At 42.5% G+C, this 23,079-nt stretch overlaps 1 protein-coding gene across 1 annotated transcript; it reads left to right on the top strand.

Annotated features, from left to right (window-relative positions):
- The first annotated feature begins 314 nt into the window (after positions 1–314).
- Positions 315–2,251, top strand: LOC141012894 (E3 SUMO-protein ligase ZBED1-like). The gene is made up of 2 exons (XM_073486443.1): positions 315–539; positions 836–2,251. The coding sequence occupies exons 1-2, from the start codon at positions 315–317 to the stop codon at positions 2,249–2,251; spliced, it is 1,641 nt and encodes a 546-aa protein (XP_073342544.1).
- The last annotated feature ends 20,828 nt before the right edge of the window (positions 2,252–23,079 follow it).

Here is a 23,079-nt window from a genome sequence, read left to right as displayed (position 1 = left end):
AAGTTTGGGAGCATTTTAGCCTGGATACGGCAAATAAAAAGATTACTTGCAAGGTTTGTAAAGCAGACCTTGCGTATCACGGCAGCCCCTCGGTGATGCATGAACATTTAAAGAGAAAGCACGTCGGGCAGTTGAACGAAACAGAGTCTGACTCGCCTCGGTAAGATTCAAGTAACATTCAAGCCAATATGTTTTGTTTTTGATGTACATTGTACATTTTATAAGCATTTTTTCGCTTTAAAAGAGAGCTTTAACGTTACGCCTGACAAACGTATTTTAAATTAAATGCATGCAGTCCGAAGAAGAGAGCCACCATGGACCCCTTTCTGCAAAAGAGGCAGATGTGCACCCCGCAACAGGCGACTGCCCTCACTGAGTCAGTATTGCAGATGCTGATCTATGATATGAGGCCGCTCTCCGTGGTCGATGGTGCCGGGTTTCAACAGATGATAGCCCAGTTCAACCCAGACTACATCCTGCCATCCAGAACCCATTTCACCCACTTGATGGAGCAGAAATACAGTACAACGTTTCTGAAGGTAATTGTTTAAAATACACACACACACACACACACATTTCATAATTCATATAACCAATCACACATATTTCATACAAGCAATCACAAATTTCATTTAAAAGCAATTATATATTTCATTCATATATTATATTTACATATATATATATTAAAATAGCTGAAATACATAACTTAATTTTGGTAAAATCATAGAGTAGCTGCAATTATTAAAACAGTAAAACTTGTATGTTGAATAGTTTCTGTTGACATGTAGGTTTTTGCACTTTAAATATTTACAAAAATCAACTTTTGTGTTTAAAGGTAAAGGAGATCCTAAAAGAGGTCAACAGCTCCCTCACACTGACGTCTGATGTTTGGACGAGCCGTGCCACAGAGGCATATCTTGGAGTTTCGTGTCACTTCATCACCAAAGACTGGCAAATGAAGACTTTGAACCTCGCCACTCTACCTCTGGAGGAGAGGCATACTGCTGCGAACATCATGATATGGATGGAAGAGGTGATAGAGAAATTTGACATCTTGCCTAGCAAAATTAAAGCAATAGTACACGACAACGGGTCTAACATGGTGGCAGCAGCTCGACTCCTGGAAGAAAAACACGGTTGGTCTTCAGTCCGCTGTGCTGGGCACACCCTCCAACTTATCGTCAACAGTGCCCTCAAAGAGCCCAGCATCAACAAAGCTACTGGTGCTGCAAGAAGCTTAGTGGAGCACTTTAGGAGAAGTGAGCTGGCAAATTCAAAACTGAAGAAGAAGCAGCAGCAAATGAACACTGCAGAGCACAAGCTGATCCAGGACGTCAGTACGCGATGGAATAGTACTTATTACATGGTGGAGAGACTCCTGGAGCAGCGCTGGCCAGTCACTGCAACTCTCTCTGACCCTGAGGTAACACCAAGAGGCAAGCACTACTTTGACCTGAAACCAGAGCAGTGGGTGCTACTTGAAGAGCTGTTGCAAGGGTTGGGGCCTTTTGAATGTGCTACCGTTTTCCTCAGTGGACAGGAGTATGCTACTGCTTCATGTCTTCCACAGCTGGTCAAAGGGCTGCAACGGTCCATACAGCAAACCCAGTTTGAGACAAGCTCAGGAAAAGCCTTTCGAGCCATTGCAGGAAAAGGAATAAGTGAGAGATGGGAGAATCTTAACACTGTGTCTGCAGAGAGAGACAACCCACTTGTTCTTGCAGCTGCCATCGATCCAAGATTCAGAAAGATGAAGTTTATCTCACCTGAAGATGGCACAAGGGTGCAAAGTACAGTTGAAGTTCTTGCCATAAAAGAAGCAAAGGCCGAGACTGGGATACATGATGACCCTGAGCTACAGCAGAAGAGGAGGGGTAATGTCCCAGGGGCAAAGTCAGCGCTGGATAACCTGCTTCAGTCTGACACTGACAGTCTGAGTGAGGAAGAGAAGGAAACCCAGGAGGACAAAAAAATCCAAATGGTGAGGAGGGAAGTTCAGATGTTCTTCACAGAGGCACCAATAGCCAAAAAGGATGACCCTCTCAGCTGGTGGAGAGAAAATGAGGGGCGTTTTCCCACACTGTCAAACCTAGCAAGATCTCTTCTGTGCATTCCTGCAACATCCACCCCGGCAGAGCGAATCTTCTCAGCAGCAGGAAATATCTGCTCCCAGAAGAGAGCAAGCCTCACACGAGAGCATGTGGATATGCTGACTTTTCTCAGTATGAATAAACTGAACGACATAGCCTGAGCCTCATGGTGATTTTAAACCTGGTCTGTCCACCGTGACAGGTTTGTGTCCAGGTTGTATCACACAGTCCATGTTTACAACTTGAATTTGGACAACTCTGAATGCTTTATTTTCAGCTGTGTATCTACAAACGTCAGTTGTTAAAACCGTTAGATTTCAGACTGTTGAGAATTGTAAAGTTCTTTTGCAACAGACTGTGCAGTTGACCACTGAATGTACTTCACAAAATGCACTTAATATTTGTTTTATTTACTGTTTTACTGCTGCTAATGTGCCTGTCCTTGGTTTACAGGAAAAAATGTTTACTTGATTTTAATTAATTATTTATTTTTTATAAAACACATTTGCCTGTCCTTAAAAAATGGACAGAGGTTTATTTATTTATGGATTTATGTCTATACTGACCGAGCACTGTGCCTAATTGGTTTTAGATAGGACATTTTTATTTACTTTTTGTATGAATCAGCAGCAAAGTTGAATAAAAGATGCATTTTTCATTGAAGTACCCATCTTTCTTGTGTTTATTATCATTTGCCACATAATTAAAGCAACTTCATGCTAAATTTAAGAAAAAATTAATAATTATCCGATTAGTCGACGAATCGTTTCAATAGTCGGTGACTAGTCGACTATTAAAATAGTCGTTAGTTGCAGCCCTAGCTTACGCTGCTGAACAGAGAAAGAAAAGAGAGACTGAACTCAAGAAGGCTACCAAAAAAAGAAGTTAGATAGCGCAAGAAGTAAAACGAGAGTCAACATCGGAGTGGCTTTTCAGCGATGGCGACAACTGAAGCAGCTGAAGACCTGAACACTGACTCCATGGTAGCTGTGTCTCTGTTGGACAGGTAATGAGCTTGTTTGTTTTGTTGGGGAAATGTATTATTACTCTGCATTATGTAGTCAACGTAGCTAACGTTAGCTCTTTATGTTGCTGTCGTATGTATTCACCCAACACTAACGTTAGCAGTTTGTAGCTGATGTTGGCTAGCTAGCTAAAATAGCAGACTACTGCTGTATGAGACATGTTTACATGTAACATCACCGTTTACACGCAGGCCAACGTTTACACGTGCTGTGGATCTAATCCATATAACGGTGTTCACACATGCACTGCTACCCTGGGCTGTATGGACATTAGCCAGACGAGCTTTATGTGAGGGGCGGACAAATTCTTGTGTGCTACACGTGTGAAAGGACAAGTCCACTGTTCGGAGGTCCTGGGAAGATTACATATATCTGTGAACAACGTTTGCATTGTATTTGTGAGCCGATGTTGTTAGATGGTATTTATATGACGTTCATTCATATAGCCTTTGAACTAGACGTTTTACAAATGTGCTGATGTCGCCTAATTCGCTGTCCTATAGTTATGAGAGGGACGCCTCAACTTCCAGCCTTGAAGCGTCAGTTCACAGCAGAACCATGCCCTGATGTTTCCACTATTTCTGTAGAGTCTCTCTCTGACAGGTGAGTGTAACATGATGCTGATAGCAACATGGATCAGACCACTGTTATTCATGTAATATGTGTAATCTTTGATGGATACATTTCATAAATACGTGTCCTTTCATATCAAGTTGGTTTGCTTTATGTGCATAAATGTGCTCTTTAGCAGGGATACAATACAAAAAGAAATGGTATCATCTCATTAGCTGCACTAGGAAAATGCTTCAAGTACTGGTCCTAGCAGTCACGTAGCAGTCACGTGTATTGCATATTACACTGAACAAAAATATAAACGCAACACTTTTGTTTTTGCTCCCATTTTTCATGAACTGAACTCAAAGACCTAAAACATTTTCTATACACACAAAAGACCATTTCCCTCAAATATTGTTCACAAATCTGTGTTAGTGAGCACTTCTCCTTTGCCAAGATAATCCATCCCACCTCACAGGTGTGGCATATCAAGATGCTGATTAGACAGCATGATTATTGCACAGGTGTGCCTTAGGCTGGCCACAATAAAAGGCCACTCTAAAATGTTCAATTTTATCACACAGCACAATGCCACAGATGTCGCGAGTTTTGAGGGAGTGTGCAATTGGCATGCTGACTGCAGGAATGTCCACCATAGCTGTTGCCCGTGAATTGAATGTTCATTTCTCTACCATAAGCTGTCTCCAAAGGTGTTTCAGACAATTTGGCAGTACATCAACCGGCCTCACAACCGCAGACCACGTGTAACCACACCAGCCCAGGACCTCCACATCCAGCATGTTCACCTCCAAGATCGTCTGAGACCAGCCGCCCGGACAGCTGCTGGTCGGCATAACCAAAGAATTTCTGCACAAACTGTCAGAAACCGTCTCAGGGAAGCTCATCCGCATGCTCGTCGTCCTCATCGGGGTCTCGACCTGACTGCAGTTCGTCGTCGTAACTGACTTGAGTGGGCAAATGCTCACATTCGATGGCGTCTGGCACGTTGGAGAGGTGTTCTCTTCACGGATGAATCCCAGTTTTCACAGTTCAGGGCAGATGGCAGACAGCGTGTGTGGCGTCGTGTGGGTGAGTGGTTTGCTGATGTCAACGTTGTGGATCGAGTGGCCCATTGTGGCGGTGGGGTTATGGTATGGGCAGGCGTATGTGCATTTTATTGATGGTATTTTGAATGCACAGAGATACCGTGACGAGATCCTGAGGCCCATTGTTGTGCCATTCATCTACGACCATCACCTCATGTTGCAGCATGATAATGCACAGCCCCATGTTGCAAGGATCTGTACACAATTCCTGGAAGCTGAAAACATCCCAGTTCTTGCATGGCCAGCATACTCACCGGACATGTCACCCATTGAGCATGTTTGGGATGCTCTGGATTGGCGTATACGACAGCGTGTTCCAGTTCCTGCCAATATCCAGCAACTTAGCACAGCCATTGAAGAGGAGTGGACCAACATTCCACAGGCCACAATCAACAACCTGATCAACTCTATGCGAAGGAGATGTGCTGCACTGCGTGAGGCAAATGGTGGTCACACCAGATACTGACTGGTTTTCAGACCCCCCCAATGAAGCATAACTGCACATTTCAGAGTGGCCTTTTATTGTGGCCAGCCTAAGGCACACCTGTGCAATATTCATGCTGTCTAATCAGCATCTTGATATGCCACACCTGTGAGGTGGGATGGATTATCTCGGCAAAGGAGAAGTGCTCACTAACACAGATTTAGACAGATTTGTGAACAATATTTGAGGGAAATGGTCTTTTGTCCATATAGAAAATGTTTTAGATCTTTGAGTTCAGCTCATGAAAAATGGGAGCAAAAACGTTTATATTTTTGTTCTCTGTGTGTGTATATATATGTATATATATACATATATTTTTATTGCTGTTTATGAAACTTGTAGTTAATCTATTTTTTCTGTGATCTTCAAAGCTATCAATACACGTTTGGAATACTGTTGTTCAATTGAAGTCCAGTATTTAACAATAGTGCCTTCGTCGAGGCTGCTGCTTTGTTAGACATATCTGTTATGGCAGGATCTTCATTTTAGTCTTTAATCTGCTTGCACTTTAACTAGGTTACGTTACGTATATTCATGAAGTGCAATTGTAAGGAATTGGTAAGTGTTGAGAGAATGGGAAGCTTATTATGGGTTTTGAACCTATTAGTTATTTTAGCCATAACATACCTTAAAAAAATCGTCATTTTATCCTGATGGTAGCACAAGAGAAATAATGTCCAAAATGGAAAGTGTTCCTCCTCGGGAAGTATGAATGAGAAGTGCAAAACTGAATTTAACTAGTTGCGCATTAGACGTGGATGTTTCCATTCTACAAGGGGAATTTTGGTCTTCTGATAGTAGTGCTAAAGAAAAGGTCACCAAAACATGAGGACCGATGTGAATATTTTCATATCTCCCAGCTAAGTGTTTCCCTCTTATTTTGTCAGTTTCTGTCTTGTGCTTCCTGTGTTTTATTTTGTTACTCACCTTGTTGTCTCTGTTCTAGGTCCGTCACTTCCTGCCCGTGTCCTTACCTCCAGTGTGATTACCTGTCCCGCCCTGATGTGTTTCACCTGTGTCTCATCGTCTCACCCCCCTGTGTGCTTAAGTAGTCTGTCTTCCCCACCTTCTGTGCCAGTTCGTCTCAGCTTGTCTAACGTTCCAGCGATTTCCTAGAGTTCTGAGTGTTTTTCGGTTTCCTGACTTTTTGCCCGTTTCTTCAACCCTGCCTCCGCTTGACCCCTTTTGATTTGTTTGCTTGTCTTGGAGTGATTACCTGTGTACCGTACCCATTTTTGGATTAAACTTTGTCTTCCCTGAGATCTGTGTCCTGCATTTTGGGTCCACCCTCTGTTCGGTCCTGACAAATATCCAGTGTCAGTGTCATTAAATTTTGGCCATTAATTGTTGAGATACTGACTTACATACAATAACCAACAACACAATCTTGATATCAAAATGTTGATAATTAACTGGGTTCCATTCATGTATCCTTTAATATATTGATGGGAACCAGGTAAAAGAAGCAGCACGGTGGCGCTGTGGTTACCACTGTTGCCTCACACCAAGAAGGTCCTGGGTACTCCCATTTCCCCATCATCAAAACATGTACATTAGGTTGATTCTCCAGTCAAGATCTGGAGCTGGTCCCTGGGATGGGTTAAATGCAGGGTACCAGTTTCGCTATGTTGTACATGTACATGTATGTTGTGATCAAATAAAGATTCTTCCCTCTTTCTTCCTTGAAACATTTAATTTGTGATCTACAGGGGGATGAGAAGATAGAGGGAGGCACAGACGATGAAAGAAGAATGGAAATCGAAGCTCGAGTAAAGAGAGAGTTTGTAGTTAAAGGACATACTCCCTATGGTCACTTTGGGTGATGGGGCATGACTGACCCCAACCTCTCTCTCTCTCTCTATTTCTCTCTCTCTCTCTCTCACACACACACACACACACACACACACACACACACACACCCTGTCAGAGGGTTGGTAGGGCGCTGCTGAGATGGGCAGGATGTTTTAATAATCTTCACCAATCAGCTGCCTGCTAGTCTGTGTAATAAAGAGAGAGAGGGAGTGTGTGTGTGTGTGTGTTAGAGAGAGAGGATTTGCTCTAGTTGTTTTAAATTACAGCCTGCACTCTCTAGGTGCATAACCCCTCACCTACACACTTTATTGTCTGTCACACACACACACACACACACACACACACACACACACACACACACACACACACACCACCATCACCAATGGCCAATGAACGCTATATTAGCTACCTTGAAAAGGGACACGCCAGTGACCCCCAGCTCAGCCTAGCCTTGGGCTCTGTGAGAGAGGAACATGGAGGACAGCATAGTCCTGCTGGCTGACCAACCTTGTTATTAAGCCAGTGTGGCCAAACACAACCTAACAGCAATATGAATTAAAGCATCCCCATGGCAGCCAGGCAGACCATTTCCCCCCAGGCCACACCAGGTGACACCTAGATGTGTTTTAACCCTGACACAGGTGAACAAAATATAGTTATTTCCAGCAGCACTCTGGGGATGCAGGGTTACATACATGCATGAGACCTGGGACCTGCCCAGTGCAACTTTCATTACCACAGAGTTACTGAGTCTGGCTCAGTGGCCCCTCAGAAAAAGCTGTTGATATCTCTAAGATGGAACCACCAACTCTGTTTCTCTTGGATAACTATTAGTGTTTTTTCAGACGGTTAGCAATCAGTATGATGTACTGTTTTATTTTAAGACTGATTAAAAGCACTGATCTGAGGCTACAAATATTTGACCAACAAAAAATAAACAGAATGCAGACTGATTGAGGCAAATTGAAGATACCGTTATGACACATTCTAGAGGATGATTGCCAAGATTCTCCTTAAATCAGTCTCTCAGGAAAATCAGTTAGTCACACAGTAATAACCCAACAAAACCAATGTAATTAAAGTCAGAATATTGGAATTTCTGTTAATAATGGACTAATATTTGGTAATTAAACAGATTTATATTGAAGCTAATTCTGATTCTGAAAAATTCTATATCAGGTCACCTCAAACATATTTTCTGACAATAGTTTAACCACGGATCTAAACTACTTTATTGATGTTCTTTTCGTGTGCAGGAGACTGTCCCAGCATGCTTCTGGCTCGAGGCAGATTAGTGTGTACAATGTAAAATCCATTGTTTAAATACATCAGGACACCTCTTGTGCATTATTCCTTACTTATCCAGTAAACGCAGAGTAAAGTGCATACAACAAAAGCTTTAACTATTAACTGTAAATATTGAATCATATGCAGTAACTGTACGTCACTCCACTAGTCAGGGATTTTTATCTTGTCTGGAGCACACGTGCTTACTTCCAACTCACCAAAATCATCAGCTTGGTCAGTGGCCTTAAGCTTTAAACTACACTCTACCTACCCCTCTAGTGTCAGTTTTGCATGTCAAGGGCTTGGCGGTAAATTTGGCAGTAATATTTAATTCACAACATCAGTTTACACCTTAAAAATAAAGCTTGCTGACAAACAGTTCACATATTACAACTTTTGGAATGTTATTTAGTACTTGGTTAGGTTTAGGAAAACAATGGAATGAATGGAGTGAATGGATAAGCCAGCGGAGCGGAGCGGGGGCGTGTCGATCTGATGGTGTTCACAGTCTGATAACCAAACAGGTCCTTCACTCAACAAAATAAAGAGAAATGTCCCACAAAGCAACGTTACAGGACCAAACAACAGTAACGTAGTAACTGGTAGTGTCTTTGGCAACTTATATGAGGAAAAAAATACCGCAGTTATACGTGGAGAAGTGTCTGTCATCCTGTCTGTCCTACCGACTCTTCGTCACATTTCTGCCTGAAAAATGTCTGTCCCCGGCAAAAAACTTTAACTCACCATGTGTTTGTCTCCTTACACTATTGTGTGGTTGTAGTTACTGTCTTGAAAAAAATCACCGCGACGGTCAGCCCTCCCAACCGAGACTTCAGTGAACTTTCCCCCAGAAAACAGCATCCCTCCCTGCAAGTGAGAGAGTCAGACAGCATCCTGTTTACTGATGGCGATTATGTAATTTAGAGCGAAAAACGTAACTTTGTCACTTTCCAGGATGGTTGGTAGGTCAGGATCTCAATCACAACACATTATAACAGCATCCATATGATTATAAACAGTACATGTTTAGATTAACAGGAGGACACCGGGGGAAACACGTTGAAAAAAACACACAGACATCATCATCATGACGTGTACCGTCACGCCTCTTTTGGATCCACAGCGCTGGCTTGCTATGGGAATTACACACTGGTGTGTCTTTACGCTGGAGCTGCTTGGTTCTGTGTGAACAAACAACGGTGGAGAATTGGCGAACCGCTGCTGCTACTGAAAAGGGCTACTGACTTTTCTTTGATACAACTGCAGAGGGGCAATTCAATAAGTGACACCAGTAACTACAAACTAGAAGCATAGGGCCACTGACCAGGCTGCTGTATTTGATGCATTGGGAGTGAGAATGGGCTGCAAGAGGCGTATGTGTGTCATTTTTCACCTCTACCCCAGTAACAGTTACATCCACAAATTTCTTTCCATGGGAAGAGTTGCTTATATTTCTATTTCTTTTAGGCCTTTGCTTTGCTTTTTTGGCTCAGTCTCTGTCATGACCCGGCTCTAAGGCCATGACAAATACGGGATGGACACAATAGTTGACTGAGAATTTAAAGTATTTATTATAATAAAGCAAATAACAGGACGAATGATAACAAATGTGGAGTGTGTAAGTCAGTATTATCAGTAGTGTAAATGTGAATGTGTGAGATTATGAGGTGTGTGGTGTTGTAGTGTCAAAACAAAACTAAACAAAGCAAAGCAAAGATGGCCGGACGCTGGCTGGGTCCGGACCAAGTGAGAGAGAGCGAGAGCCCAGAGCAGGGCTGGGCTTTAATTATGTGGGAGCGCTTAGCCCAGGTGTTCCAAATCAGGCTGGCTACTGCTAACTGCTCCACCTTTAAAGAGAAAGAGTATGACACAGTAACTTGTCCACAACACAGGCAGGGGCCGTCACAGTCTCACTAAGACCTCCTCATATATAAATGACTGAATTGGTTGATTGCCAGTGACTACCAAAATGACACATATCACTGTTCCCTAAACAACATGACAGTTGCTGCATACCAGTGTCAGTGCCTGACACTGTTCTTCATCATATGCTTGCAGTTTGATAAGGTTTAGGCAATGAAACTACTGTGTATAGGAAATCATGGTGGTTTGGGTTAAAATAAGTGTGTTACTAACTATAATTTAAAGCAAAAAGCAACAAACACATTTTTTTTTTTACTTTAAACCCTTCCCCCTCCTAGCATTTCCCTGTGGTAGTACAGTTAGTGTTGCTGCAGCAAAACAGCATTAGCAACATGGCTACCGCTAACGTTCTGGCTACTGTCCAAAACAAAAACCACAACCATAAGAAATTCAGTTTAACCTAGAAACCTCGATTGCAGTAATATGAAGAAGGTGGAGTAAAACACTAATACATTTGCAGGTTTTGTTACTTACTGATCTAGTAGAAAGAATGCCAGTTTTGAACCATCTCATGTCCTGGTGGTAAGGGGGAAACATATATCAGTGACTTTGACTGGCCCTGACAAATTTGGTGCCCTAGGCAAGATTTTAGCTGGTGCCCCTTGCATCACAGTCAATTTCACAATCAATTTTCATACACTCACACAGGAACTGCATGTATGTATTCAAGATTTTATTTCTTTTAAGTCAAAAATATCACACCAAATAAAAACTGAAGAAAGAAACAAGTGATAAATTAAAAATACAATATAAATAAGGCATTGCACAAACATATTAAAGAATATTCTATTTACATACAAAATAAAAACAGTGAACACGAAAACAAGTGACATAAAAATAATTAAAAATACAATATAAATAAGGTATTGCACACACATTAAAGAATATTGTCACTCTGCTGTGCTGAGGTAGAGGGGACAGGAGCACCTGATGCTGTGTCACTGGGGGTGGTGGTGAAATATTTTAAAAGTGCATCTGAAGAAAGAAGAAAAGTATATGTGACCACTGGATGTCACATTTTAATAAAAAAAAAAGAGATGCTTGGTGTGTGCTTTACATAAGACTAATATAGACTAATAATGAAAATACGATGAGATTCATTCAACTTTATCATCATTGCAATGCAATTCAGTCTAACCAGAGTGCAAAAAGCAGTAAAGTGCAGTGAAATTAATATGTAGCCTATGAATGATATGGGAAAGCTAAGGTATGGAGTATCAACAGTAATACACTTTAACTGCACTTTAACACTGATCTAAACTTTAACAAACATAAACTGTGACACAATAAACCAAAAGCTTACAACTACCCTATTACTTATAAAGGGGATGGAAAACTAATAGCATTTTAACTGACATACAAGCAGGGAAAACACAGCCAACGGGTTAAAATAACACCTGAACAGCCCTAACATTAACTTTCCAAATGTCCCTGATGAATTTAAGGTGGGAGTAACATTAACTTACATCGACTCTAGTTATTTACTGATTATTAAACAATGCTACTATCATCCGAAGTAAGCTAGCAAGTTAACACTCTGCTCCAACAACGGTAACTACGATGCATTAAACTATTCATTTCATTCACTTCATCACATTGACGTTACTGTACCTCTATCTTTTTCACGTTTTTCTTCCTCTTCTTTCCTTCTTTTCCTTCCCTGGGCGCTGGATGGTTCCGCTACAGTATCAATAAATCTCTCTCTTGGTCTTGGGGTCACGGTCCGGTCAGATTCAGGCAACTGAATGTGAACTCGACCCTGCCCCCCACCCTCACAGAGGGCAGGTACAGTGCAACGAGCCAGCTAGGAACCCAGAAAAAAGGCCTCTCCATTATTTAATAGGCTTTGCTATGAAGTCATGTTGCTGTGGGCTTATATAATATTTGCGGCGCCCCCCGTGGATGATGGCGCCCTTAGCATTTGCCTATACAGCCTATGCCAAGGGGTGGCTCTGACTTTGACAAAACACTGAAGCACTCTCCACTGAGTGAATGACCGTCCATTCACTCTTGTTTTACCTCGGTTTTCATCACTCTACCTCTTCATCATCTTTGTCCTCTCCATCAATGGGATTCTTTTTCTTTTGCAGTGTAAAGTTTTTAGTTCTTCCATTGTTATCTGGGGATAGCAACCAGGGAAAAGCAATGCCTCTTCCTGTTTTGGTAGCAAAATGGCAAATTTTGTGCTGTAATTCTACCTTCATTTTTTTGGGAAAAGCCCAGTGGACAGGCCGAGTAGCATAGTGAAGGCAAGACTCAGGAAACCAATCCTATTCATCAATCAATCAATCAATCAATCAATCAAAGCTTTATTGTCATTTAGCTGTACCCACAAAAGTAGTGCAGCAAAAATGAGATTGCGTTTCTCCGGGATCCCATAACACGAACACAATAAATACACACAATATATTACTATAATAAATTAAAACTAAAACTAGAGAAGGCAAGTTCTGAAGAACTTGCGGTTGTGAATGCTCCCTGTTGAGAAGCTGACGCCAAATGCGCAATGCTGGCTGTGGAAACTTTGAATAATGTCAAGAATATATGAGATATTTTGAATATTTTAAGTTTTTTGAAGAGCTGACGCCAAATGCGGATTGCTGGCTTTGAAAACTTTGAATAATGTCCAGAATATCTAAAAACCTGAAATAATTTAGGGTTTTTTCGAAAAGCTGAGGCCAAACTGAATTGGTGGCTTGAATTATTTGAAGTCTCGTCTGAAGACAATGAAGCTTCCTAATAGTTGGGTGAGAATGAAGGATTAAAATAGAATATAAGCTGTGAGCCAAACAGGAGTATGAAGAGATGTTACAGTGAGAATGAATCAAATACTCTGAATGGGACTGAAAAGTGAAATAAATGTCAATGTATCAGTGTTTGGGAACATTTAAATATTTAGATGGAGATTCTGGCTTGAATGAATGAAAAGATAATAGTTAAATATAGTTTAATGTTGGGAAATATAGTCTGTATATCACTGTGTGTATTAAATTGACTCATTGATAAATCTGTCTCTCTCTGCGTTGGCCCAATTGATCTCGGTTGCCACGGTGATGGTAACCAGGGTGGTCACGGTAACGGACTGTGAGAGTTGATTTAATAGTGATTTTAGCTGAGGCTCACCTCACATTAACATGCTTCTCCATCCAAAACAGTAACTGCTATCACTCAAATAATGATATGGTCGAAACTATGAGAGTCTTGTAAACATTTAGTGAAATTGTGGTGTGTGTGGTCAAAAATGTGTCTTGTGGAGCAGTTCAGAAAAGTGGATGTGTTTGCCTGCCTCCAGATATTTTTCCTATCAGTTTCATGGGAGTTAATGCGGCAGTTGGTCCGTGTTCCTGTCAGTTAAATGCCCACAGAGCCAAAAGTTTTTGTCCGATTGCCTCCAGAGAACCATTCTAGCGACCAGTACAAGTTTTCCTACAAGCTGATGTTGTCATTTTTCTGCTGGAGTGAAAATTGTGGAAGCAAGCGCGAGTTGAAGATGAGGTTTTGTGAATTTTTTTGAGCTGCTCCCCACTCTGTCAGTTGGCTCCTGCACTCTGGCTGTCAACATTCCACCCCATACACACCAATGCAAAAATCTGAAAGTGGCTGAAAAGTTACCAATGGTTGAACTGCGACTGTGCAAAAAGTATGAATGCTGTGAGAAAGATGAATACAGGCTTGAATGTAGACAAATAGTGGAATATTTCAGAGTTCGAATGGAGTTTCTATCTGGAAGTGTGAATGACTACATGAGCTTTGAAAATGCTTGAAAAAGTGTGAAATGTGGGATTTTTTGAACATTCCGTCATCTGCTTGAATGGGAAAAAATGGCCGAAAAACGTTGAATATCTCTGAAATTATGAACGATATGAATATTTGGTGTTTGAATGGAGTGAATACGTTGAAAAATGTTGAATGAGTTAAGGGCCAAACTTTCTGACCCGGAAGATATAATAATAAAAATAAAAATAAAGAATTCTGTGCGTAGAAGAACATATGTTGTGAATGCCTCCTGCATTCACAACCAATTCTGTGCGTAGAAGAACATATGTTGTGAATGCCTCCTGCATTCACAACCAATAAAGAATTCCGTGCGTAGAAGAACATATGTTGTGAATGCCTCCTGCATTCACAACCAACTATGACTAAGGCTCATGAAGTGCAGTAGTGTGCATGCTCCAGATCAGCAGTTCAGCAATCTAACAGCTTGTGGAAGGAAGCTGTTGATTAGTCTGTTTGTTCGGCATTTTAGACTCCAGAACTGTTTTCCTGATGGGAGCAGTTCAATGAATGTGTGGAGAGGGTGGAAGGGGTCCCTGACGATGTTCAGTGCCCTGCTCCGACAGCGGCTTAGAAAGTGTTCTTGGACAGAGGGGAGGGAAACTCTGATGACTCTCTCAGCTCCTCTAACTATTCTCTGCAGGGCTTTTCTGTCTGACATACTGCAGCTGGAGTACCATGTCGAGATACAATATGTCAGAACGCTCTCCACCACACCACTATAGAAGGTCCTGAGGATGCTGATGGGGAGAGAGGCTTGTTTCAGCTTCCTCAGGAAGTACAGTCTCTGCTGGGCCTGTTTCGTAAACCCTGAGGTGTTCTTATTCCAGTTTAGGTCCTGCGAGATCTGCACTCCGAGGAACTTGATGTTCTCCACTCTCTTCACTGTGCGGCCACTGATGCTGAGAGGAGAGTGCTTGGGCTGTGACCTCTGGAAGTCGATAATCATCTCCTTCATTTTGTCTGCATTGAGCACCAGATTATTTTCTCTGCACCAACCCTCTAGGTCAGGGGTCTGCAACCTGCAGCTCTGGAGCCACATGCGGCTCTTTTGCCCCACTGCAGTGGCTCCCTGTGGAGCCACATGAAAATGAATAATATATACATATATATATATATATTTATATATATATATATATATATATATATATATATATATATATATATATATATACAGTCATGGAAAAAATTATTAGACCACCCTTGTTTTCTTCAATTTCTTGTTCATTTTAATGCCTGGTTCAACTAAAGGTACATTTGTTTGGACAAATATAATGATAACAACAAAAATAGCTTGTAAGAGTTTAATTTAAGAGCTGATATCTAGCCATTTTCCATGGTTTTCTTGATAGTAACCAAAATCACTTAAGTTCTTACATCAATAGCTATGGCACTGTACTGCCAAAAACACTGCTTTTAAGCATTCCATGTTTTCTTTTCTGTTTGCTTTAAACACATGATACACACAGGAGTTAGTACTTGATTGCGTAACCATTGTTTTTGATGACTGAAGCCATGCGTCTTGGCATGCTCTCCACCAGCTTCTGACATTGTTCTGCTGTCACAGCAGCCCATTCCTGTTGCACAAATTCAAACAAATTTGCTTTGTTTTTGGGCTTGTGGTTCTCCATTTTGAGTTTGATGATTTTCCATAGGTTTTCAACTGGATTCAGATCTGGTGATTGAGCAGGCCAAGGCATGGTGCGAATGTTGTGGTTCTCCATCCAGGCTTTAACTGACCTTGCTGTGTGGCAAGGGGCATTGTCTTGTTGGAAAATCCAGTCATTCGAGGCAGGAAAGAGTTTTCCAGCTGATGGAAGAAGACTGTTTTCAAGAGTAGCCCTGTACATGACCTGGTTCATTCGCCCTTCACACAATTGCATTTGCCCTGTTCCACTCATACTGAAACAACCCCAGATCATCACTGATCCACCCCCATGTTTTACTGTAGGGGCAAGACAGTCTGGTTTGTAGGCTTCTCCAGGCCTCCTCCTAACCAGTAAGTTAGCTGGAGTGGGCATCAACTCAAAATTGGATTCATCACTGAAGAGAACCTTAGCCCAATCATCAACAGTCCAATCCTTGTGATCCCTAGCAAAGAGTAACCGGGCCTTCCTGTGCCTTTCGTTGATGAAGGGCTTCTTCCGTGCTCTGTGTGACTTCAGACCAGCTTCAACAAGTCGGTTTCAAACTGTCCTTGCCGAACAAGTCACATTTCTCGACAGTGCCCACTCATTTTTAAGGTCCCTGGAGGTCTGACGACGATTCCTGACACAGGAACGGACGAGTGCACGGTCATCTCGTGGGGTAGAGAGACGTTTCCTGCCGCGGCCAGGTAGCAATTTGGTAGTGCCGTGTTCGGCTTGTTTTTTCTTGTTGTAATGAACAGCTGTCTTGGAGATCTTTAGTTTTTTTGCTACCTGTCTCTCACTCATGCCAATTTCCAGCAGTGCCAAGATGGCTGCCTTTGTGGCTTCACATAATTCTTTTGTTTTAGGCATTATGTGAGAGCTGACAACTTCTGAGTTGTGCTATGGCTTGAATGTAAGCAGGAAACCACTCTAAGCCTTTGCATGTGCAGTGCTGCTTATGACATGAAATGGCCTCTTATATACCCTGGGAATACAATTAAGCTTAAGAATGTCAAATAGGACATAAAGTATTATGTGATCAGCTGCATTTTTTGTCGTGTTCATTGTATTATACCTTTAGTGGTACCAGGTATTAAAATGAACAAGAAATTGAAGAAAACAAGGGTGGTCTAATAATTTTTTCCATGACTGTATATATATATTTATATATACATATATATTTATATATGTATATATATATATATATATATATATATATATATATATATATATATATATATATATATATATATATATATATATTATCATCATCACTGCTTTAGGCCGACAGTGATTCTTGCATTCTCCTAAAGTAAAAATGCGTAGCCTACACACAGAATTGTATCTGTTCTATCAAGTTGTGATTAATTGAATGATCCTGAGTTAACACACTGTGTCTAATGCTCAAGTCTGAGCTGTATGTGGCCGAGGATAGAAAAGAAGGATTAACTCACACTGAAATGGACTAAAATACATTTAAACTGTCCTGTGTTTTTTTATATATATACTTTTACTGCCTGCCACTATGTGTTTTATTTATTATGAAAAGAGGCTACTTTTTATTTTGTATATTTTCACAAACACAGGGAGGACTTAAGTAGGTCTGCATTTATAGTTCTGTATTGCTACTCTATTTCTATTTATTGTAGGTTAGTTCTTCTATGTCATAAATGCACCAAAACATGGCATCATTGAAATGGAAATGCAAAGTTCAAGTACCTTATACTGTAAGCATAAGTAGCCCACTGCAGAGTTGCCACATCATGTGGAATTATAAATGAATGCTCATTGAGGCTGATTAATAATCTTGATAGGCTAATTTAGACTTTCTAGGCCATGTTGCCTTCATTATAAGACACATATGTTTTGCAGCTCCAGACATATTTTTTTGGCGAGGGACGGGGGCAAAAATGGCTCTTTTGATCGTAAAGGTTGCTGACCCCTGCTCTAGGTGTTTAACTTCTTCTCTGTACATTGATTCCTCATTTCTATGAATGAGTCCCACCACTGTGGTATCATCCACAACCTTGATGATCTGTTTCCCCTCGTGTCTGGATGCACAGTCGTGTCTTAGAAGTGTAAACAACAATGGACTGAGTACACAGCCTTGAGGAGATCCAGTGCTCAGCGTGATGGAGTTGGAGGTGTTATTTCCGACACGGACAGACTGAGGTTTCTCCGTCAGAAAGTCCCACAGAGACATGTGGCGGTGTTCAGGCCGAGTAGGAGGAGTTTCTCCATTAGTCTCTTGGGATGATGGTATTAAATGCTGAGCTGAAATCAATGTACAGGATTCTGGCGTAGGTGTCTTTCTGGTCCAGATGGGTGATGACTGAGTGCAAAGTGGTGGATATTGCATCCTCTGTGGAGCAAACTGGTGTGGGTCATGTGATGCAGGGAGGCTGGCTGTGATGTGTGGTTTTACAAGCCGCTCAAAACACTTCATCACAATTGGTGCCAGTGCAACGGGGCGGTAGTCGTTCAGACAGGATACAACTGATTTCTTTGCTACTTGTATTATATTGGATGTTTTGAAGCATCTGGGGACAATGGCCTGACTGAGGAAGATGTTGAAGATGTCAGTCAGGACATCTTCTAGCTCACCAGTGCAGGTTCTGAGCACACGTCCCGGGATGTTATCCGGGCCTCCCGCTTTCCGTGGGTTGACCCTGGTTAGGGCCCTGCGTGTGTCTGCTGCGTTGATGGTGAGGGCTGACTGATAGATGGTAGAGAAGGACCGGCCCACCCTCTGGTTGTCCGGTTTGGTGCTTCAAAGCGTGCAAAGAAGTTGTTGAGCCTGTCTGGAAGAGAAGCATCATCGTTGTTGACCCCTGGCCTGGACTCAGCGCTTGGACTCCCTGCCATATCCGCCTGGTGTTTCCTGTGTCACAGAGGTGTCCCTGGATTTTCTCTGCATAGGTGCCTTTCGTAGCCTTGATTCCCTTTGAGAGCGCAGACCTGGCTGAGTGGAGAGCAGTCATATCCCCCGCCCTGAGGCTGCATCTTGGGCTGTCAGCAGCGAGCGCACCTCTGTAGTCATCCAGGGTTTTCGGTTGCCACGTGCAGTGAAGGACTTAATTACAGTGACACCCTCTGTGCACTTTGCAATGTAGCTGGTTACCGCCTCAGCATACTCTTCAATGTCTATCTGATATCCCTGGGAGGCTGCTGTCTTAAAAACCTCCCAGTCAGTGTGCATGAAACAGTCCTGAAGTGCTGAGTCTGCCCCCTCAGGCTAGGTCCTGATTTGTTTTTTCACTGGCCTGCTGCGCTTCAGTAGTGGTTTGTAAGCAGGCACGAGCATCACAGATAGATGATCAGAATGGCCAAGGTGAGGGCGGGGCGTTGCCTTGTATGCATCTGAGGAGTTTGTATACACCAGGTCCAGCATGTTCTCTCCTCTGGTTTTAAAGTCCACAACTTGCTTGAACTTGGGGAAAACAGCCTTTAAACTGGTGTGGTTAAAATCCCCTGCCACCACTACAAAGCTGTCCAGGTGTTTAGTCAGGAGCTCACTGATGGCATCATGTAGCCCTCCAAGTGCCTCATTAGCATTAGCTTTAGCGTTTGCGCTAGGAGCTATGTAAACAACAGCTACAATCACTATGGTGAAATCCCTCGGCAGATAGAATGGCCGGCATTTCACGATGAGGAACTCCGCCAGCTGAGAGCAGTGTTTAGTGGCTAACATGGCGTTTACACACCAGTCTTTGTTGATATAGATGCACAGACCCCCTCCTTTATGTGGCAAGAGCGAGGGGAACACGAGTGAGAGAATTGGATGATTTGGGACTTATGGTCACGCTAGTTTCAACAAACCGCCAATCAGTGTATTTGTTTTGTTGCTCGACAACGCCACCTGGGGGAGATCCAATTATACAAACAGAAAACAAATCATGCAATCAACTTAAATGAACAAAAACACTTAAACACAAAAATAAACAAAACACCAGCAAAGCAAATCAATTAGAAATAAACCTAGGAAAACAGCAATCATTAATTCATGCAAACATAATTCAAAATGTGCCAACTCCACACATAAAGCCACCAAGCCCCAGCAGTGGGTACAGCGGACCAAAAATTAGCAGCGCACAGTTGCAGTGAGTCAGTTAACGACTGTCACCGAAACGGACTAGCGGCAGACGAGACAGTGGCAGACGAGACAGCAGCAGACAAGACAGCGGCAGACAAGACAGCGGCAGACAAGACAGCAGCAGTGTCACCCGGTGCGGCGGAGCACTGAACCAGGACCTGGAGTCCCGCAGCGCACAGCGTGCCTGCAAATTACACACAAAATCGCCAATTGAAATTACAAATCATTACTGAAAAAGTAATCGAAAGTAATCTGAACTACAGACCACCTACCACAGAGAACAGGTACAGCTTTCCCGACAGAAGAGGAAGCGCAGCGAGCCGCGCATAAAGTTACTGCTGAGAGACCAGAGAAAAGTTACATTAGCGGCAGGCTGAATCAACGCCGCCGAAGCCTTAGGTGAGCCAGCCTACCTGGAGAAAGCAAACCGCCCAGCGTGGACAACTCCAGTCCCCCACCGCCGCAGCCGACAGACAACTGCACTGCAAAGCACAACATAGAACAGGTGTAATGCCCAAAAAGACGCACAGCGGCCCCAGTAAACCACGCTGAACAGGACTTACACTTACCGAGCAATGAAGCTCCAGCGAATCCTACAACGCCAACCACCACGCGGATCAGGCCAAACCACACGCCACACCCGGAGAGACAAAAGCGCAAACTGAGCAGCAGGCACCTGTGCAGCTATAGTGGCGGCCAGCCCCGCCCCTCAATCAGGCGCAGCCCGCCGACCCGCACCTGATGTGGATCGAGCAAAGAGGACGGGGCGGGGAGTGGATGAAAAAGTTCATCCTGCCACATTCACTTTTACCGGAGGTAGCTGCATCTCTGTCCACCCGGAAAGCCGTCATCCCCTCCAGCTGTATGGCCACGTCTGGGATATTGTCCTGGAGCCATGTTTCCGTGAAAGCAAACACACAGCAGTCTTTCCACTATCTGTGGGTTTCTCTCAACAGACGTAGCGCATCCAGCTTGTTGTCGAGGAAGCGGACGTTGGAGAGTAGGAGCAACAGTATTGCTGGTCTGGAGGGGTTAGCCTTTAGCCTAGCATGGATCCCGGCTCTCTTCCCCCTCTTTTGTTTACGTTCGCACCACTTTCGCCTTCTCTTCTTACGGTTGGCTGGCTCCAATAAGATCCCGTGCTGGTGTAATATGTCCAAATCACAACCAAGCATCATAGTTTTAGCAGCCTGCGTTACCCTGATTTTTAGTAAAGTCTCTCGGCTGTAAATTTTGCAGAATGAACGTCTGGGATAGGTAGGACACCCAAAACTTTCACTCTTGCTGATCCCTAGAGGGGCCGCTGCATCCATGCGCACCGCCGCCATAGCAACAAACATCAACATTGTTGATGTTCGTTGCTATGGCAATGTGTGGGGTTTAGATTTAGTTTAGCAGATTGCAAGAGGATCTCCACCAGCGGCATCTGCCAAGCAGCCAGCCAGACCAGACCACCCCAGGAAGAGAAGGAAGAGAGGCGACTTCAGAGCTAAGCTGACCCCTCTTGGACCAAGAGTTGTTCCTCTACCAAGCCTTCTTCTGGCTCATATCTGATTGCAGGATATTGTGTGAAAGAGGTGCGACCCAGGCTCACTCAGGAATGGGAAATCAATGACTGCTGTGTGCAAATCTTCACAGAGAAGTGGTTAACCCCTCATGTCCTGGATCAAGCTATTGCACTGGATGGGCCAGAGCCAACAGGACACAGGACTCCATGAAGAGGAGAGGATGAGGGCTCTGTGTCTACATAAATAATGCTTAATTTCCCCTGTGCTTTCATGCCCCTCTGTTGTGTTACAGTATGTGAGTGTGTGATTGGTGTCATGGTGTGTTTGATTAATTGAGTGAATGATGACTGTGTGAATGAAGATTGTCCAGGGAGCCGATTGGTCCAGCCTCTAAACCAGAAGTTAAAAAGCCTGCTCCTCCCAGTTTCTGTGGGCTCTATTCTCTCCACTTCAGCCAGACTGCTGGCATTACTGTTTGTGTGTTTGATGTTTTTTTAAATAAATCTGTAAATATTTTGTTGCCTTTGGTTCTTGGGAGCTGGTCAGAGGGGAGTCTCATTTTCATGTTGCGCTAGGGTTCCCCCATAGGCCCTGGTCATCAACAAATTTGGTTGATGTCATCAGCAGCAACATGACCAAACAACAGGGTGGAATTTTCATTGTAGCTGCTGTTATAACGAACAAACAGGTCAAGCAGATCTCTTGGTACCGAAACTTTTTCGGTACTGTTTACCTAAATTCCACCAGCATCTAGATCGGGCGGTGAGATTCAGTTAAAGTTGATGTGTAAATCAAGCCGATTGTTAATCCAAAGGATTAATTATAATTAATCTATATTTTTAAATATGTATTATTATAATACAATATATACAATACATAGGTATTGTAATTGATAACGTGATATATATAGCGTATAATAATAAATGAATAACTACAGGAATGTACTAATATAGGACAAAGGAAATGAAGGATTGGTGGTATGGAAATTTACCTATAAATAAAACAATAACTTATATGCACAAATAGCACTATTAATCACATAAAAGAGAAAAATTATGGTAGAAATAAAAATGAAAAGTTAAGGGGATATTATGCGGAGAGAATGTGAAGAAATGAGCTTGTTCAGGGAAAAAGTAGGCTGAAATATGATAGAACGGTGTAATATTAGGCTTAATATATATATATGAGATGTGCGCTAAAATGCAATGCATCTTTGTTGGATTTTGATCAGAGGGATCCAACTTAGCGTTCTTTATCGCTATCGAGCGGTGTATGAGTAATTACCATGTTTGTTGAGTTGTTTTAATGTGGAGAAGTCTAATGAATACGCTAAGTAAGCATTTGTGGACGTACGGACAATTGTTTATTTGGTCGACTGCTACAGCTGGTCGAAGTATGAAATTGTTCTTCTATTCACTACAACTTCCACATACCCGAGTGGGAAGCCCTGATGAGACGCAAAGGAAAATTAGTTGAATTAGAGAAATTAATATTTCAAGGCCTAAATACCTGTAAAAGAAATTTGACGCAAAATTTGAACACGTAAACCATTACAGATCTGAAGGCATGTGATAAATTACATGCATGATTGGAGTAGTATGACTAACATCTAACCAAAGGACTAACATGAATGTGTATTTAAATATATCAGGGAATTTTGGGTTATTCAAAAGCCGTTTAGCTAGACATATATGCAGCAGAGTGCGGATATTTTCCTACGGAGACTAAAACCAAATCATACATATTGAATTTGCTCTAAAAACACCCTCCTCCAAATAGTTAAACTGAAAT

This window comes from Pagrus major, chromosome 18 (genome assembly GCF_040436345.1).
Source record: "Pagrus major chromosome 18, Pma_NU_1.0".
Classification (NCBI taxonomy): Eukaryota; Metazoa; Chordata; class Actinopteri; order Spariformes; family Sparidae; genus Pagrus; species Pagrus major.
Note: the sequence above shows the minus strand (reverse complement) of the source record. Positions and strands in the feature narration are given on the sequence as shown.

Excerpts from the sequence above, each read along its gene's own strand:
- LOC141012894 (XM_073486443.1), top strand. The coding sequence starts at position 315 with ATGGACCCCTTTCTGCAAAAGAGGCAGATGTGCACCCCGCAACAGGCG. Across the intron at positions 540-835 it reads ACAGTACAACGTTTCTGAAG|GTAAAGGAGATCCTAAAAGA; the intron begins GTAATTGTTTAA and ends TTGTGTTTAAAG.